General features: G+C 41.9%; 1 protein-coding gene across 3 annotated transcripts in view; it reads right to left on the bottom strand.

Annotated features, from left to right (window-relative positions):
* ate1 (arginyltransferase 1) overlaps positions 1–20,821 on the bottom strand; it is a 226,021-nt gene that overhangs the window by 106,896 nt on the left and 98,304 nt on the right. For all 3 annotated transcript variants that reach the window (XM_029753413.1, XM_029753415.1, XM_029753414.1), the window contains one exon: positions 7,072–7,104. In XM_029753413.1, coding sequence (XP_029609273.1) covers positions 7,072–7,104 — 33 coding nt within the window. The remainder of the gene's footprint in view (positions 1–7,071; positions 7,105–20,821) is intronic.

Here is a 20,821-nt window from a genome sequence, read left to right as displayed (position 1 = left end):
GTGAGTATAACAGAACTCATTTGGCAGGCCAAAACGTGAGAAGATTCTGTAGAGGAAGTACCCTGTCTGACCATTTCTTGCCCTTCTTGATTATCTCTATCCATTACAGAGGATCTCTGCTGTTAAGTGACACTTCCTACGGCTCCCATGGGATCTCAGAAGGCGGCAAAAAGCTGAATCGTGGCTTTGCAGGCTCTGGCTGAAAAACATTAGCGCGTTTGGATAGTGGCCAGTAACAGTACTATGAGACTCAGGTTCGTGCACGAGAGGATAGCATGCTTTTATTTTCTCTCTCTTTGTACATTTACACGCTTTCCCGGTCGGAATATTATCGCTTTTTTACAAAAAAATTGACTTTAAACAGCGGTTGACATGCTTCGAAGTACGGTAATGAAATATTTAGAAATCTTTTGTCACGAAATGCGCCATGCTCGTGACCCTTATTTACACTTCGGATAGTGTCTTGAACGCACGAACAAAACGCCGCCGTTTGGATATAACTATGGATTATTTTGGACCAAACCAACATTTGTTATTGAAGTAGAAGTCCTGGGAGTGCATTCTGACGAAGAACACCAAAGGTAATCCATCTTTTCTAATAGTAAATCGGAGTTTGGTGAAGGCTAAACTTGCTGGGTGTCTAAATAGCTAGCCCTGTGATGCCGGGCTATCTACTGAGAATATTGCAAAATGTGCTTTCTCCGAAAAGCTATTTTAAAATCGGACATAGAGTGCATAGAGGAGTTCTGTATCTATAATTCTTAAAATAATTGTTATGCTTTTTGTGAACGTTTATCGTGAGTAATTTAGTAAATTCACCGGAGGTTTGCGGGGGGTATGCTAGTTCTGAACGTCACATGCTAATGTAAAAAAGCTGGTTTTTGATATAAATATGAAGTTGATTGAACAAAACATGCATGCATTGTATAACATAATGTCCTAGGGTTGTCATCTGATGAAGATCATCAAAGGTTAGTGCTGCATTTAGCTGTGGTTTTGTTTTTTGTGACATTATATGCTAGCTTGAAAAATGGGTGTCTGATTATTTCTGGCTGGGTACTCTGCTGACATAATCTAATGTTTTGCTTTCGCTGTAAAGCCTTTTTGAAATCGGACAGTGTGGTTAGATTAACGAGAGTCTTGTCTTTAAAATGCTGTAAAATAGTCATATGTTTGAAAAATGGAAGTTTTCGGATTTTAGAGGAGTTTGTATTTCGCACCACGCCCATCATTGGATATTGGAGCAGGAGTTCCGCTAGCGGAACATCTAGATGTAAGAGGTTAACAAAGCTAATTTGAGAACAAGGCTACCTAAATTCTATCAGCATATCCATTGCAGTACACGAGCGAGTAACACAATCGACCCCTGCTACTTTAACTTCTGTGATGCATACAAGGTCCTCCCCCACCCTCCTTTTAGCAAATCTGACCATGACTCCATCTTGTTGCTCCTGTCCTATAGGACAACCTTTCTTAAAGTGTGGGTCGCGGACCGGTTAATGGTGGGTTGCGACGTGTTAGAGTAAATATATAAATATTTAATGAATTACTGGAATTGGTTTGGCCAAGTGCAACAGCGCTCTCTGATTAGCAGCGGTGTCAGTTTGGCAGCTGAGCGAGTGGGAGGGAGATGCCCGTGTGCTTCGCGGTTTACCAGATCTTTTTCTGCAGTTTTCTTGAAGATCACTCCGCAACCTAAACGCTGCAGCGCTGTCGTTCAGCAGCAGATGATGCGCTGTCAGCCAATGACTTGTCATTCCCACTCACCGCTATCTAAATTCTGACTGAGGTCAATCGCCATGAAAGGCAAATACAGCAATGAGTTTCTCTTTGTTTCATACAAACTTTGAGAAATCATGACGAGCGCCCACAATGTGTTTTGTGTGGGGGAGTGTTTAGTAATGAGTCACTCAAAACTAACAAATTAAAATGACACGTCCTGACCAAACATCCACAGCATGATCAGGGTTGCCATGTTTGCGGTTTTCTCGCAAAATTGGGCAACTTTGAAAATGATGTTGTGGGTGAAAATGTATTGGTGGAGGGTTTTGGGCCTACTTCTAAATTGCACCGCGCCCGCCACGGAATTTCTCTTTAAAAATAATAATAATAATATATATTTAACTATAACCTGCTGCTGCTGACTACCAGGCAGTGAGCAGGTTGTTACTAGCAGCACACGCGCACATGGTGACAACCTTTTACCATTTGTAGGTAGGCTATTTATATTGGTCATTATGAAGACACCCCTTTTCCGTAAAACATTAATGCGCAAGAACTGATAACGGCGACAAGGCATTGGAAAAGGACTTTTGGCGCACTACAGCTCTTTAGATGAATTCACTCACAGGTGGTTTAAAGTAAATGGCATTCAAATTTCGACTTCTAATGGATAACCGTATCAAGCAAAGTGTTTTACTCATGCTCATTTCTAGGGTCTGGAGCCCTGCGCGAGTACAAATTTGAAATGGAAGTTATGGAACTCCCTCGCGTGCTTCTGTTATGGGGAAAATGGGAAGTTGTCAATTGTGATCATGGTCACAGCTCTATCGCGAATGTATCATTCTCCACATTTAATGTTAGTTTCATTGTGGACTTTTCCCTGAAATTAGATGTTGGCCTTTTCAGGGGCTATAGACTTCCTGCATCTAGCTCAACAAGACGCAGGTAGCCTATAAACAATACTATAGCTTTGACTGCCTAGCGAACGGTTATTAGCTTGTGTCAGCTAACTAGATTGTACCATATAGAATATAGATCTTTTTTTATATATTTAACTTTTATTTAACTAGAAAAGTCAATTAAGAACAAATTCATATTTACAATGATGGCCTACTCCGGGCCAAACCCAGACGCTGGGCCAATTGTGCGTCGCCCTATGGGACTCCCAATCACGGCCGGATGTGATACAGCCTGGATTCGAACCAGGTACAAAAGTGACGCCTCTTGCACTAAGATGCAGTGCCTTAGACCGCTGTGCCACTCGGGAGTATGGCTCTAATTACATTGTTAACCAGTTTATAATAGCAATAAGGCTCCTCAGGGTTTTGTGGTGTATGGCCAATATACCATGGCTAAGGGCTATGTACAAATTACAGCCATTAACCTTCAGGAAACAGCAAAGGAAGCACCCCCCTATCCACATCGACGGGACAGCAGTGGAGACGGTGGAAAGTTAAGTTCCTCGGTGTACACATCACAGACAAACTGAAATGGTCCACCCACACAGACAGTGTGGTGAATAAAGCACAACACCTCCTCTTCAACCTCAGGGGGCTGAAAAAAAATTGGCTCGTCACCGAAAACTCTCAAACGTTTACAGGTGCACAATTGAGAGCATCCTGTCGGGCTGTATCACCGCCTGGTACGGCAACTCCACCGCCCACAACGGCAGGGCTCTCCAGAGGGTGGTGCGGTGTGCACAACGCATCACCGGGGGCAAACTACCTGCCCTCCAGGACACCTACAACACCTGATGTCACAGGAAGGCAAAAAAGATCATCAAGGACAATAACCACCCGAGCCACTGCCTGTTCACCAGTTCACCATCCAGAAGGCGAGGTAAGTACAGGTGCATGAAATCTGGGACCGAGAGATTGAAAAACAGCTTCCATCTCAAGGCCATCAGATTGTTAAACAGCCACCACTAACACAGAAAGGCGGCTGCCTACCTACAGACTTGATATCATTGGCCACTTTAATAAATGGAACACTAGTCACTTTAACTTGTTGGGGATAGGGGGCAGTATTTGCACGGCCGGATAAAAAACGTACCCGATTTAATCTGGTTACTACTACTGCCGAGTAACTAGAATATGCATATAATTAGTAGATTTGGATAGAAAACACTAAAGTTTCTAAAACTGTTTGAATGGTGTCTGAGTATAACAGAACTTATATGGCAGTCAAAACCCTGAGACAAATCCTAACAGGAAATGGAATTCTGATGTGTGGAATCACTTCAAACCTTTGCCATTGAAACACACAGGGACTTATTAATCATTTAGCACTTCCTAAGGCTTCCACTAGATGTCAACAGTCTTTACAAAGTGGTTTGAGTCTTCTATGGTAGAAACTGACCCAAAGAGAGGCTTGGGAAGTTGGTCACAGGGGGAGGGCTATTACTACTATGACGCGGGCGCCCATGGGAAACCTTTTGTTTCCGAAACGTTTAGTAAGACAATGCAATCGTCCGCCTTGAATATTATTGAAGCTCTGGTTGAAATAGGCCCTAAAGATTTATGTTATACAACGTTTGACATGTTTGAACAAACGTAAATATATGTTTTTTTGCACATTCGTGACGACAAGTCCCGCGCCCTTCAGTACATTATGAGTAGCCTTCGGAAAGCGCTAACAAGAAGGAACTATTGGGACATAAATGACTAACTTTTTCGAACAAAACTACATTTGTTGTGGACCTGGGATTCCTGGAAGTGCCTTCTGATGAAGATAATCAAAGGTAAGGGAATATTTACAATAGTATTTTTGATTTTAGATGGTTCCAAGATGGCGCTAACATGTATCTCCTAGCCTATTTTTCTGAGCATACCACGTCGTTTATTGCAAAGTGTGATTTCCCAGTAAAGTTATTTTTAAATCTGGCAAAGCGGTTGCATTCACGAGATGTTAATCTATAATTCTTTGAATGACAATATTACATTTTAACAATGTTTTCGAATAGTAATTTTGTAAATTGTAGTGCTGTTTCACCGGAAGCATTTGAGGGAAAATATTTTCTGAACGTCAATCGCGGATGTAAAATGCTGTTTTTATATATAAATATGAACTTTATCGAACAAAAAATGCATGTATTGTGTAACATGATGTCCTAGGAGTGTCATCTGATGAAGATTGTCAAAGGTTAGTGCTGCATTTAGCTGTGTTTTGGATATTTGTGATGCATCTAGTTGCTTTGAAAATGGCAGTGTGATTTTTTTTTGGCAGGGTACTCTCCTAACATAATCTAATGTTTTGCTTTTGCTGTAAAGCCTTTTTGAAATCGGACAACGTGGTTCGATTCAGGAGAGGTGTATCTATAAAATGGTGTAAAATAGTCATATGTTTGAGAAATTGAAGTTATAGCATTTATGAGGTTTTGTATTTCGCGCGACGCGATTCCACTGGCTGTTGACTAGGGTGGGACGTTAACCTCTATGGGACCGGCGGGACGAATTCGTCCCACCTACGTAACAGCCAGTTGAATCCAGTGGCGCGATTTTTAAAACGTTTGAAATACTATTACTTCAATTTCTCAAACATATGACTATTTTACAGCTATTTAAAGACAAGACTCTCGTTAATCTAACCACACTGTCCGATTTCAAAAAGGCTTTACAACGAAAGCAAAACATTAGATTATGTCAGGAGAGTGCCCAGCCAGAAATAATCAGACACCCATTTTTCAAGCTAGCATATAATGTCACAAAAACCCAAACCACAGCTAAATGCAGCACTAACCTTTTATGATCTTCATCAGATGACACACCTAGGACATTATGTTATACAATACATGCATGTCTGCTCAATCAAGTTCATATTTATATCAAAAACCATCTTTTTACATTAGCATGTGACGTTCAGAAAAAGCATACCCCCCGCAAACGTCCGGGGAATTTACTAACAATTTGCTAAATTACTCACGATAAACGTTCACAAAAAGCATAACAATTATTTTAAGAATTATAGATACATTACTCCTCTATGCACTCGATATGTCCGATTTTAAAATAGCTTTTCGGATGAAGCACATTTTGCAATATTCTAAGTACATAGCCCAGCCATCACGGGATAGCTATTTAGACACCCACCCAGTTTAGCCTTCACCAAAATCATATTTCCTATTAGAAAAATGGTCTTACCTTTCCTGTTCTTCGTCAGAATGCACTCCCAGGACTTCTACTTCAATAACAAATGTAGGTTTGGTCCCAAATAATCCATCGTTATATCCAAACAGCGGCGTTTTGTTCGTGCGTTCTAGACACTATCAGAATGCTAAATCACATATTCCATTACCGTACTTTGAAGCATGTCAACCGCTGTTTAAAATCAATTTTTATGCAATTTATCTCGTAGAAAAGCGATAATATTCCGACTGGGAATCTGCAATGAGCTAAACAGCCGAAGGAAAATACTCCACGGGGTCGAATCGCGCACACGCCTAATTCTATTGTCCTCTGATGCGACACTTGGAAAAGGGGATTCTGTGTTTCAGCCTGAGGCTGCCTCGTCATCGTTCAGATTTTTCCCGGGTTCTGAGAGCCTATTGGAGCCCTAGGAATTGTCACGTTACAGCTAAGATCCCCACTCTTCAATAAACAGAGACAAGAAGAACGACTCCTTGTCAGACAGGCCACTTCCTGCATGAAACCTTCTCAGTTTTTTGCCTGCCATAGGAGTTCTGTTATACTCAGACACCATTCAAACAGTTTTAGAAACTTTAGGGTGTTTTCTATCCAAATCTGTTAATAATATGCATATTCTAGCTTCTGAGTTGGTGTAGGAGGCAGTTAAAAATGGGCACATATTTTTTCCAAAATTCTCAATGCTGCCCCCTAGCCCGTAGAGGTTAATAATGCCACTTTAAGAATGTTTACATATCTCGCATTACTTATCTCATATGTATATACTGTATACTACACTATCTATTGCATCTTAGCCGCTCTCTCACTGCTTATCCATATATTTTATTTTTATATATTCTTATCCCATTCCTTTACTAAATTGTGTGTATTAGGTTTTGTTGTGGAATTGTTAGATATTACCTGTTAGATACTAAAGCACTGTCGGATCTAGAAGCATAAGCATTTCGCTACACTTGCAATAATATCTGCTAACCATGTGTATGCGACCAATACAATTTGTACAATATTTGCACATTCTTTTTCAAAACTGTACTTTGCCAACTCAGATATTTTCTTTTCACATTGTCCATTCTAGCACGGTTCCAGCAACTATAGTGGTTGCGTAAACAGGCCAGTACATCTCAGTAGTGTGAATCAGGCATTGGACTAATTTATACACTTTGGAAATGTAGAAGTATGTAGTCAACAGGAGGGCAGGGGTACGTACCTCAAGTGGTGAGTCACAGAGAAATCTTCTGAACTGTAGAGGGAGACGATCAGCCAGCGCCAAGAGAAAGAAAAGGGAGAAAAATAAACAGTTAGTTATGTGGGTCACTTAATCTCGATAGGCCACGAGTTTCAAATGAAAACCATACATTTTCCCAGTAACTGTCTATTATGGTGTAACACTCCCATCCCTTTGCTTATTTAGATGTAATATATCAAATGGAGAGTAAATTCAGTATGCCATAGAGAGGAAGACCGTGTTTTCACAAGAGGAAACATTTGTCTTGAGGATCATACCAGCGGCAGTCGGTGCCGTTAAAGATATATATATTTTTTTAAATGAGCATGGTCTTAGTATTACAGCATATTGGATAACTGTCATTCATATTCCATTCACCCAGTAACCAAGTTGACACATTCAATACCACTTTGTACACTGTTTCCTGCATCTAGCTGATCTAGGGTGTAATCATTAGTCCAAAACAAGAGTTTCTATTGGACAAATTCAGGTAGGTCCATCCCCGTTTAGTTCCGCTTGCTTCCGTTTAAGAAACGTTTGGAATACAACCCTGATCACCCGCACACACAGTTCACTTTCATAGCAGACACATACAAAGCATCATCACTTTGCTAGTTGTTTAACTCCTTCTCGCATCTACGCACAATCATCTTTTCTCTTCGCTTGTGGACTTCAGTGCACAACACAACAGTCGTCTGTGACCAGGTGAAAAAAACCTCTCCAAGCCAAACCTTCATACCATAACCGCTACACAGAGCCTACATCATTGTCAACATATTAGCTAGCATCATAGTAAACATAGCAACTAGAACTAGCGTGTTAATAAGCCCACAATCCAATCCATGGGTACAATCACGCAGCAGTGTACAGCAAGCAGTTTAACAGGTACACCGGCGGGCCTCGTGGCAATAAATAAATAACCGTAAGCTTACCTTGTCTTGGAATAGTTGCAGTGTTGGATATCTTTAGCCAGCTAGCTAACATAAGTAGCATTCCTCTCTGAGTCAGGCTGTTCAGTAGGCAAAATTAGCTGTATTAGCTAAGTGAACAAAACACAATGAAATATAGCTCTCTCCTTAACCCTTGGCCTACAATGGGCGCGTGCCACTGTGGAAATCTAATTAATTATAAAAAAAATGTAACGTAAAAAATGTGTCTGTTTAAGCTAGAGATTGTTTGCAATCGACCACATCCGCCGATATCGCCCTTCCGCCGATATCGACCACATCCGCCGATAGACCACATCCGCCGATATCGACCACATCCGCCGCTATCGCCCTCATCCGCCCTATGATGAAAGGTGGCAGAGCTACAGTGGTGTTTTTCAGACCATGAGACTTCCCAAAAAACGGTCTTCTCGTGGAAACGTCTGCAGCGTCCGAATGATTTGGCCTACAAACTATGACCACTCTGTGGAAAGACTCATGAACACAATGGTGTTCTCCCTTTTGGCCTAGGACACACACAAGCCTCACAAGACTCGTCTGAAGGTCCCCGGTAGCAGTTCAAAAAATGAAGAAAACAGCATTAAAACATGGGGATAAATACAAGTAAAAAAATATATATTTTCCTGATTTATACAGTGCATTCGTAAAGTCAGACACCTTGACTTTTTCCACATTGTTACGTTCGTCTTATTCTAAAATGTATTAAATGTTTTTCCCCCCTCAATCTACACACAATAGCCCATAATGACAAAGCAAACAGGTTTAGAAATGTTAGCAAATTGTATAAAATAAAAAAATGAAATATTACATTTACGTATGTTTTCAGACCCTTTACTCAGTACTTTGTTGAAGCACCTTTGGCAGCAATTTCAGCTCAAGGACATTGAGACTTGTCCCAAAGCCACTCCTGCGTTGTCTTGGCTGTGTGCTTAGGGTCGTTGTCCCGTTGGAAGGTGGACCTTCAACCCAGTCTGAGGTTCTGAGCGCTCTGGAGCAGGTTAACATCAAGGATCTCTGTACTTTGCTCCGTTCATCTTTCCCCTCGATCCTGACTGGTCTCCCAGTCCCTGCCACTGAAAAACATCCCCACAGCATGATGCTGACACCACCATGCTTCACCGTAGGGATGGTGCAAGGTTTCCTTCAGACGCGACGCTTGGCATTCAGATAAAATAGTTCAATCTTGGTTTCATCAGGTCAAAGAATCTTGTTTCTCATGGTCAGAGTCCTTTAGGTGCCTTCCATCTGGCTTCCATCTGGCCTGATTGGTGGAGTGCTGCAGAGATGGTTCTCTGTGGAGATGGAGAACCATCTCCACAGAGAAACTCTGGAGCTCTGTCAGAGTGACCATCAGGTTCTTGTTCACCTCCCTGATCAAGGCCCTTCTCCCACGATTGCTCAGTTTTCCCGGGCTGCCAGCTCCAGGAAGAGTCTTGGTGGTTCCAAACTTGTTCCATTTAAGAATGGAGGCCACTGTGTACTTGGGGACCTTCAACGCTGCAGAAATGTTTTGGTACCCTTCCCCAGAACTGTGCCTCGACACAATCCTGTCTTGTAGCTCTACGGGACAATTCCTTCGACCTCATGGCTTGGTTTTTGCACTGTCAACTGTGGGACCTTATATACACAGATGTGTGCTTTTCCAAATCATGTCGGGCGGCAGGTAGCCTAGTGGTTAGAGCATTGGGCCAGTAACCGATAGGTTGCTAGATCGAATACCCGAGCTGACAAGGTAAAAATCTGTCGTTCTGCCCCTGAACAAGGCAGTTAACCCACTGTTCCTAGGCAGTCATTGTAAATAAGAATTTGTTCTTAACCGACTTGCCTAGTAAAATAAAGGTTCAATAAAATAAAAAATGTCCCATCAATTGAATTTACCACAGGTGCACTCCAATCAAGTTGTAGAAACAGATCAAGGATGATCAATGGAAACAGGATGCACGTAAACTCATTTTCGAGTCTCATAGCAAATTGTCTGAATACAATTGCAAAACATTTGTAAATACCTGTTTTCACTTTGTAATTATGTGGTATTGTGTCTATAGAGGATTTTTGTATTTATTTAATCAATTTTAAAATAAGACTAATGTAACAAAATGTAGGTAAGTCAAGGGGTCTGAATACTTTTGGAATGCACTGTATGTGTGCCATTCATAGTGTGAATGGGCAAGACAAAAGATTGAAGTGCCTTTTGAACGGGGTATGGTAGTAGGTGTCAGGTGCACCAGGTTGAGTGTCAACAACTGCAACGCTGCTGGGTTTTTCATGCTCAACAGTTACCCGTGCATCAAGAATGGTCCACTACCAAAAGGACAGCTAACTTGACAAAACTGTGGGAAGCATTAGAGTCAACATGGGCCAGAATCCCTGTGGAACGCTTTTGACACCTTGTAGAGTCCACGCCCTGACGGATTGAATCTGTTCTGAGGGCAAATGGGGTGCATCTCAATGTTTTGTACACTCAGTGTACTGTATATGCAGAGAAAGAGAGAGGGAGAGTAACTCTGCAAACTTGAGACGGGTCACACTCCATTAGTCTGTGCATAAAACAGAGGTGGTTACACACAAACACAAAATCCATAAAGAGAGGAGTGTACAAAAGCAATTCCGTACACTCCTCTATTCTAGAATACCAACCAATCAATGAACACATACCCCATAACTGTGTTATTACTATTGTCACTGTGTGGTCTGGTTGTGATCTATAAAAGTATCAAACAGTGCTCCCTATGGCACTAAAACCCACATCAGGACAGGGGAGGAGAGGCTGGAAAGAATTACTCACTTAAACAGCAGGTGCAAAATGCCACACATCTTATCATGCTGCGCCTAATCTCTCCCTGTCCACTACTCCTGCTGTGGATACTGTGGCTCACTGTACTACTACTATTCGTCCACCTGACCAATATGTACTCCAGCAATAATAACACGTTACAAACTTGCTCACACACACACACACACACACACACACACAGTATAGACACAGGTGGAGTGTGGTCACTCCACGTGCCATTCAAGCAGAGCACTGAATTGACCCCAATCTTCCAAAGTGCATTATTGCAGAAGGGACGGCAAATGAAACACTTTTCTAAACTGTCCCCAAAAAAAAATCAATTAACGAGTTAATGAATAGGACAACATCACCCACTATTAGATTACTTAATTTATATGCTTTGTGGCAGAGCTAACTCAAACATGGTTTATGAATATAAAAACATCTTATACTGGAACATGAAGGATATCAAATGACATGATTTGACATTGAAATTGGGAGGCGAGTGAGTGAGTGAGTGAGTGAGTGAGTGAGTGAGTGAGTGAGTGAGCAAGAGAAAGATGTAGTAAGAAGGCAAGGCAAACTGTGGCTATGAGGTCTGGTTTGGCAAAGCTGGCACTACGATCCCTCCCTCTCTCCTGTTACCATACCAGGCACTCATAAGCAGGAGGCTGCTGGGTAATCATGCTCTGCTGCTCAGCACTCTGGGTGTTTTTCCACTTATGTCTCCACTCAGCCACTCACCAGCCTGCTCTCATGGAGTCTGGCAGCCCTGACCCCAGTCTGGCCACAAACACACTGTACAGCAGGCATACACACGAAACAGACCACACACAAACACGCATATCTCAATACACACACACACACACAAACCATATTTTTGTATGTAATGCTTGCAAAGACATAGGCTTGCAAAGACATAGGCACAAAGACAGACACACACACGTCTAGAGCGTGCAGGCGTGTCATACAGATACAGAAGGTGTACTGCTCCATGTAGTAACATCCTAGTCCTCCTCACTCTCACACATGGCACCCATCAGTTCCTCTACAGCTCTCCCTCTCCTATAACAAAAAACTCATCTGTGTACCATTAGGAAGGTAAGCAGCAATCTCAGACACACACAATATTTCTCAATCAAACACACACACGTTCTCCCTCACACACACACCAAAGTCACGGTCTCGATTAAGTCTAATGGCCACTAAGCTCTCTTCTTCACATTAGCGAGCTCACTCAATCACAGTGTGTTGGCCTGCTCATTTGTCAACACTGTTGCATTGCGAGACATGGCATGCGATCTCTGGTGTAAAGAATCCCAGACTTTCCTTTCCTCCCTCACCACACTACTATTTTCATGGAGCCTCATCCTCCTATCATTTGGTGATTCGAAATCAATGACCACTTCATTTTACTTTAAGGACTGGGGCAAAAACTGGGGAAAACACTTTTTTGTTGAGGCTGGTGAAAATGGTTGTCTGGGAGAATACAAACAAAGTGAGTTGACCTCTGACCTTAAAGGACGTTATAGGGGCTCTGTAGGGACCTAGAACTTCAATGGAGTTCGGCTAATAGAAAGCTTTGAAACGTGACGCAGCATTTAATGAATCTTACGGAATTGAGTGCATCTATGATGCAACTAGTTACTCTTTGAAAAACATTTAAGAAAATGTGTAAAACCGAGGAGGTAAGCTATTTTTTTCAGCAAGTTTTTCACTTTCTTTTGAATAAAGAAAGTGCCTTCAGAAAATATTCATACCCCTCGACTTATTCCACATTTTGTTGTGTTACAGCCTAAATGTGAAAAAAATAAATACATGTAAATGTATAATTTATTATTTTTCTACACACAATTCCCCATAATGACAAAGTGAAAACATGTTTTTAGAAATTTGAGCAAATGTATTGAAAATGAAATACAGAAATAGTAATTTACATAAGTATTCACACCCCTGAGTCTATGCATGTTAGAATCACCCTTGGCACCGATTACAGCTGTGTGTTTTTCTGGGTAAGTCTAAGAGCTTTGCACACTTGGATTGTACAATATTTTCACATTCCATAGATTTTCAAAACGACTTAAGTCAAAACTTTAACTAGGCCACCCTTCTTTGCGAGGCATTGGAAAACCTCCCTGATCTTTGTAGTTGAATCTGTGTTTGAAATTCACTGCTTGAGTGAGGGACCTTACAGATAATTGTATGTGTGGGGTACAGAGATGAGGTAGTATTTCAAAACTCATGTTAAAACACTATTATTGCACAGAGTGAGTCCATGCAACTTATGTGACTTGTTAAGCAAATTTGTAAACATTTCTAAAAACATAATTCCACTTTGATATGCAGTATTGTGTGTAGGCCAGTGAAACTTTGAATTCATGCAGTAACACAATATGTGGAAAAAGTAAAGGGGTGTGAATACTTTCTGAAGGCACTGTATGTCCTTTCTTTCTGTTTCTCCCCTTTTTCCACTGTGAACCCGTCACGTGCCATGGTCTGCCGTCAGGTAGAGTAAATACTATTTATACATTTACGATTTGCAACTCAACAAATCGTGTTTGACTACTGTTCCCTGAAGGAGGGAAATGAGGTACAACACACTATGTGGAGTCGCAATCTCACAACTTCAGTTGAAGGATTTACAATCACACCTGACACGTCCAATGAAATCCGCGCCTAGCTGGAAGTCCCGCCTTCCACAGGTGATAAGCGTGAGGCTCAGATTCATTCCTTAAATTTAATAACAGGTGTTGTACCTTGTTTCCCCCCTTCAGAGAACAGTAGTTATAGTCATTACGTTCCATTCCCTTTCCGTCAGCCAACTTCAGTACAATACACCATGAGGAAATATAATCATGCCCCAAGCAGAGTGTGGGGCGACGCCAAACTTGTGTATGGTGATGCCCAACTCCCTGCAGCACAAATATCTCCTACAGTCAACCATTTAAACAACGCCCAAGACCCTGCCAGACCCCTGGTGGATTGGGCACGTACACTGCTAGGTAACCGTTGCCCATAATTACACTTCAACAAGAAACCAAAAATTAAATGAAACAGGTGGGGTTCTAGGAGGGGTTCTGAAAGACACTCATTGGGCCCTAAAAGACACCCAACATGAGTGCCCAAAACGACAGGGAAGATCAGACAAAGGATTGTTTATTAGAAATCAAAATAGGGAGAGACAACTAAAAGACGTTAACCCTCCATATCGCTCAAGGCAACTGGAGCACTGGGCCAGATGCTTTAATATATCACGTGCCAGCATAGGTGAAACACCTTCTGACTAATAAGAAGACAAGCCAGCACAGGTGTAACAATTACTGGCTGACGAGGTGGCACCAAATCGGTGCGCCCAACGTGCTAACGTCCAACCTTGAAATATACATAGAATAACCAAAGCCTGTAACCAAAGCCTGTAAGACCACAAATATATTCCATATTTTTGTTGAACAAGTTTGCTCACAACCAACAGAAAACAACTTTCATATCACAACTTAAATCAATTCTAAAAGCAGTGCAACAACGTCGCCTTTTTACCCCGGAGACAAGTGTACCAAAAAAACGTCAAGGTTTTCTAGAATCTCAGAGTTCCACAGCCATCCCAAAGTAATTGTATTGGGCTTTTCCCATGCTCTTGAGGAAGACTATAGTCAACGGTGAGAGCAGTGGACACAGGCAGAACATCCCTACCGGTTTCCACAGACTTCTCCGCCCAATCGTAGTGGGTGAAGTATGGTTTGAACTAGTGAAAGCTGCTGAGGAGAGGACGAAATGGAGTCAATTGTGAAGCACATGGAAACCACGTCTTTGATGTGTTTGATACCATTCCATTTACTCCATTCCAGCCATTATTATGAGCCGTCCTCCCCTAATCAGCCTCCACCGTGTTTTTTTCCCCCTCTGCTCCGGTGTGGCGATGATATAATCCACATTACAATTTTTCCACTATGGGGAAAGGGCCTGAAAAGCAAGCTTGCAACGGTGATCCCAGAACGGGCAACAAAACCAGGACTTGAAAGTGTGGCTTTGGGCCTTTCGAGCGTACCAAACTTTCATTTATATTTACGCCTTCTGCAGATTCTCATTGGCAGAATCTGTATACATTTTTTTTTATGTTTAATGCATCACCCTGCAACAACCTCTCGCTCAACAAGCTCAAATTTCTGACATGAAGTCCAAACCAGCTCATTCGGACTAAAACCTGAGAGATTCCTGAACCTCCCCCCACGCTGCAAACAGCACAAGACCCCTTCATCCCAGTCTTTCTCAAACTCAAAGCAGTAAGTTCTCAACATAGACTTCAAAGTCTGATAAAATCTCTACACAGCACCTTGAGACCCTCGGTGGTAGGCACTAGAGGGGCAATGGGTAACATCCAAATGTTGAAAATTATTTCACCAGTGCCTTAAAAATACTAGGAGACATGATTTTCCTCAACGAAATGGCCTCAGGGAAACAATGGCAGCGCACATAATGGTTAAGAGAAACTGGTTACCACTCTTTGCTTTTGGGCAAAGGACCAACACAATCCACCAGAACCCTGCTGAAAGGTTAATCAAAAGCAGGAATAGGCTGCAAAGGTGCAACTGGTAAAAGGTTAATCAAAAGCAGGAATAGGCTGCAAAGGTGCAACTGGTAAAGCTTGAGTCGGTTTACCCGTCCTCTGGCAAATGCAACAGGATTTACCGTAAGCCACAACATCCCGTTTCATACCAGGCCAGAAGAAGTTATGCAAGACACGGTCATACGTCTTGTTGACCCCAAGATAGCCCGCCATACTACCATTGTGAGCCAACCTCCGAATCTCTTGTCGAAGTGTAACTGGAATGACAATGAGATATTTCTTGCCATCCATTACAATTGGCCCAGTCTAAGTTACTCCTGAATATTTCAAAAACATTGTATTTGGGACAAATCATTCACTAAATCCTAAACCTCAAATAAATATTTGAATGAATAATATGGAAATTAGAGCAAGTTAAGGTGACTAAACTGCTTGGAGTAACCCTGGATTGTAAACTGTCATAGTCAAAATATGTTGATGCAACTGTAGCTAAGCGCTGCTCTGCCTTAACAGTATCAACAAGGCAAGTCCCTAGTTTTGTCACACCTGGACTACTTTCCATTAGATTGGTCAGGTGTCATACAGAGGGACTTAGGATAATTACAATTATCTCAAAACAGGGCAGCACTGCCCTTAAAATGTACAGAGAGAGCTAACAATAATTGCATGTCAATCTCTCATAGCTCAAAGTAGAGGAGAGATTTGACTTCATGAATACTTGTTTTTGTAAGAAGTGTTGACATACTGAATGCACCGAGCTGTCTGTTTAAATTACTAGCACACAGCTTGGTCACCCATGCATACCCCACAAGACATGCCACCAGAGGTCTCGTCACACTCCCCAAGTCCAGAACAGACTATTACAGGACATAGAGCCATGGCTACATGGAACTCTACTCCACATCAGGTAACTGATGCAAGCAGCAGAATCAGATTTAAAAAACAACAGATACAAATACACCTTATGGAACAGTGGGGACTGTGAAGAGACACAGGCACACACTTGCTAACATACGCATTCTACACACACATACACATGGATTTTGAATTGTAGATATGTGGTAGTAGAGTAGTGGCCTGAGAGAACACACTTAATGTGTTATGAATAGTGTTATGAAATGTAATGTCATGTAATGTTTTTAATTGTATATAACTGCCTTAATGTTGCTGGACCCCAGGAAGAGTAGCTGCTGCCTTGGCATGGGGATCCTTAATAAATACACATTGTCTTGCCCAGAAGAGGCGAGAGAACGCCATTTCCTCATCAGAACACCATCTCTGTCAAAGTAACCCCAATAAATTCATCAAACTCCTCCTCTGGACGTATCTCAGCAGAAACAGGGGAGAGGGAAAATTCTTTACTCTGTTCAGCAATCATTTGCTTCCTAGACATAAGTGTCAACTGTTGGGAACCTCTCTTCCTTCAGTGGTCCTACAAACTCGCTCACCTTTGGAGTATTCAAAGGAGTGGTCAACTCAGGAGGTTTACCGAAATCAGAATAACACAAACGTCTCAGACAGATCGACCATTGTGGGATCGCAGACATCCTCAACACTAGACTTGCTCCCGGCGACTTTAACATGTGTAACGACACACGTTGGGAACACTCTAGGGTACTTTTCTGAACCCATCAGGGTCCTCCACTCTGGGTTTCTTAGAAATGACAGGATTTGGCACGACCTTCACTTCAGCCAAATTGTTTCCCAAAATTAATGAGACGCCCTACACTTCAACGGAACCAGAAACAAGATCAGACTCGAGTGCCACAATATACAAAGGAACTTCCATGCAACCCATTTCCACGCCTTGTACAAACACATTGTAAACAATTGTTGAAGTCTCAGAGAAAGGAAAAACACCCTCCAAAATGAAGAATTGGGCTGCCCCAGAGTCTAGCAGTATCTCTACCGGTTGCTTAAGAGCATCGCCCCTCTGCAGAGACACAAACCCGTCTGAAACTAAGGTTTCATACACATCTGATCCAAAATCTTGTATAGGATATACACTAGTCCCAACCAGAGATTTGATGGGCTGGAGTGTTCCCACTGGAGTCAAATCAAATCGTATTGGTCACATACACACGGTTAGCAGATGTTATAGCGAGTGTACGAAGTGCTTGTGCATCTAGTTCTGACGGTCCAGCAATATCTAACAAGTAATATCTAACAATTACACACAAGTCTAAGTAAAGGAATGGAATAAGATTATATAAATATACGGATGGAGCAATGACAGAGCGGCATGGGCTAAGATGCAATAGAAAGTATAGAATACAATATATAGATATGTAAACATTATTAAAGTGACTAGTGTTCCATTTATTAAAGTGGCCAATGATTTCAAGTCTGTATGTAGGCAGCAGCCTCTCTATGCTAGTGATGTCTGTTTAACCTGTTAGGGTATAGGGGGCAGTATTTTCACGGCTGGATAAAAAAATGTACCCGATTTAATCTGGTTACTAATCCTACCCAGTAACTACAATATGCATATACTTATTATATATGGATAGAAAACACCCTAAAGTTTCAAAAACTGTTTGAATTGTGTCTGTGAGTATAACAGAACTCATTTGGCAGGCAAAACCCTGAGACAGATTCTGACAGGAAGTGGATACCTGATGTGTTGAATTGACTAAGCCTATACCATTGAAAAACAAAGGGGGTGAGGAATGTTTTGGCACTTCCTATTGCTTCCACAAGATGTCCCCAGCCTTTACAAAGTGTTTTGAGTCTTCTACAGTGAGATCTGACTGAAGAAGAGCTTTGGAACGGCGATGGCCCATGAGACACCTGGCGTGCGAGTTGATGGTGGGTACTCTCATTCCGAAACGTTTTAAAAGAGAACCCAATGGTCCGCCTTGAATTTTATTCATGTTCTGGTTAAAAAAGGCCCTAATGATTTATGCGATACAACGTTTGACATGTTTGAACGAACGTAAATATATTTTTTCCGTTCGTGATGTGAAGTGAAGTCCGGCTGGCTTAGATCATGTGCTACAACACGGAGGTTTTTGGACATAAATGATGAGCTTTTTTGAACAAAACTACATTCGTTATGGACCTGGGATTCTTTGGAAGTGACATCTGATGAAGAAAATCAAAGGTAATGGATTATTTACATAGTATTTTCGATTTTAGATCTCTCCAACATGGCGGTTAGTCTGTATCGCAATGCGTATTTTTCTGGCGCAGTGCTCAGATTATTGCAAAGTGTGATTCCCCAGTAAGGTTCATTTTAAATCTGGCAAGTCCATTGCGTTCAAGAGATGTAAATCTATAATTCTTTGAATGACAATATAATATTTTACCAATGTTTTCTAATATTAATTAATTATTTTGTTGTCATGACTTGACTGCCGGGTATTGGAGGGAAACGATTTCCTGAACATCAACGCCATAGTAAAACGCTGTTTTTAGATATAAATATGAACTTGATAGAACTAAAAATGCATGCATTGTCTAACATAATGTCCTAGGAGTGTCATCTGATGGAGATTGTAAAAGGTTAGTGCATAATTTTAGCTGATTTTATGGTTTTGGTGACGCCTGTCTTTGAATCGACAATACACTACACACAGCTATTGTCAATGTACTCTCCTAACATAACCTAACTTTATGCTTTCCCCGTAAAACCTTTTTGAAATCGGAAAACGTGGTTAGATTAAGGAGATGTTTATCTTTCAAAGGCTGTAAGTTAGTTGTATGTTTGAGAAATTTGAATTTTGACATTTATTAGGTTTCAAATTTGCCGCTCTTGAAATGCACCTGCTGTTGATAGGGTGCGCCACGGGTGGCACGCTAACGTCCCACATAGCCCCAAGAAGTTAACAGTCTGATGGCCTTGAGATAAAAGCTGTTTTTCCAGTCTTTCGGTCCCAGCTTTGATGCACCTGTACTAATCTCGCCTTCTGGATGATAGCGAGGTGAACAGGCAGTGGCTCGGGTGGTTGTTGTCGTTGATCTTTTTGGCATTCCTGTGACATCGGGTGCTGTAGGTGTCCTGGAAGGCAGGTAGTTTGCCCCCGGTGATGCGTTGTGCAGACCTCACTACCCTCTGAAGAGCCCTGCAGTTGTGGGAGGTGCAGTTGCCGTACCAGGCAGTGATACAGCCTGACAGGATGCTCTCAATAAGTGTGTGAGGGTTTTAGGTGACAAGCCACATTTTTTCAGCCTCTTGAGGTTGAAGAGGCGGTGTTGCGCTTTCTTCACCACACTGTCTGTGTGGATGGACCATTTCAGTTTGTCCGTGATGTGTACGCCAAGTAACTTAAAACTTTCCACCTTCTCCACTGCTGTCCCATCGATGTGGATATGGGGGGGTGCTCCTTCTGCTGTTACCTGAAGTTCACGATCATCTCCTTTGTTTTGTTTCAACTTAGGACACAGAGACAATGTGTCCTTTCTCACGGCAGTAATGACAAACTGGCGGTTATGAAAGAGTTTTCTGCCGATCCTTATCTTTGGGCACTGTAGAAAAAGACAAACCTTGTAGTAGATGACTTCTCGGGATTGCTTTTTGCATAGGGATGATTACTGGGTGGTTTTGTTTATAAAAGGTTTTGCCAACACAAACTCATCTGCAAGGAATGCAGCTTTCTCAAGAGTGAGATCCTTGTGCTCAAATGTAGGTAGCAACCCTTTCATGAAGGCAATTCTGGAACTGCTCGAGAAGTATGAGTGTCTTTAAATCCTCAAGGTCCTTGACCTCTTGAGAACCACACCACCAATCAAATATACATGCTTGTTCACTTGCTAGCTCAACCAGGCTTTGTGATTCTGTCTTTCATAATTTACAGAACTTGTCCGTATGGTCCTAGAGGCAACTTGTAACCGTGAAGGATAGCAGCTTTAAAAGTGTCATAATCTGAACTCTGGTCAAGAAATAAAGTGGCATTAACTTTAGCTTTTCCCACAAGAACACTTGAGTAGCGATCAAATATCTTGCAGACATTTTAGGGGTGTGGCAATCCGCTTAAAGAGAGTAAAATATACGTCCATGTCCTTTTCGTTGAAAGGTGGTACAAGTCGGCTATTCCGACCCAGATCAAACTCTGTTGAGGCTGCAGGATCGCCTGACTGGATTCTGAGTGCTTCCAGATCTATCACTATTAATCAATTTACATACTCATGTTCCTGTTCTTGTCTGCTGCACGTTCTCTTTCCTGTTGCTCCTATCTCTACTCGCGTTCTCTTTCCCTTTTCTCGCGCTCAAGCTATATTTCTGCTATTTCCATTTTGCCTTTAGTTCAACCTCTCGCAGTTGCACGTCTTTGGGGTGTACGCTACAACCCGTAGGACCCCTTTCATTATCCTTCCTCTCCGAAAAGATTTCCTCTTCGATCAAAACAATATGTGACCCGTTTCAGGAAACTAGGCATATGTAGCAAGTCACGATTTCACAGGAGAGCAGTTTGAACGTAAAAAATGTTTTTGGGCGGAAATGCCTTC

Source organism: Salmo trutta, chromosome 5, assembly GCF_901001165.1.
Source record: "Salmo trutta chromosome 5, fSalTru1.1, whole genome shotgun sequence".
NCBI classification, from domain to species: Eukaryota; Metazoa; Chordata; class Actinopteri; order Salmoniformes; family Salmonidae; genus Salmo; species Salmo trutta.
This window is presented reverse-complemented; position numbering and strand designations above follow the sequence as displayed.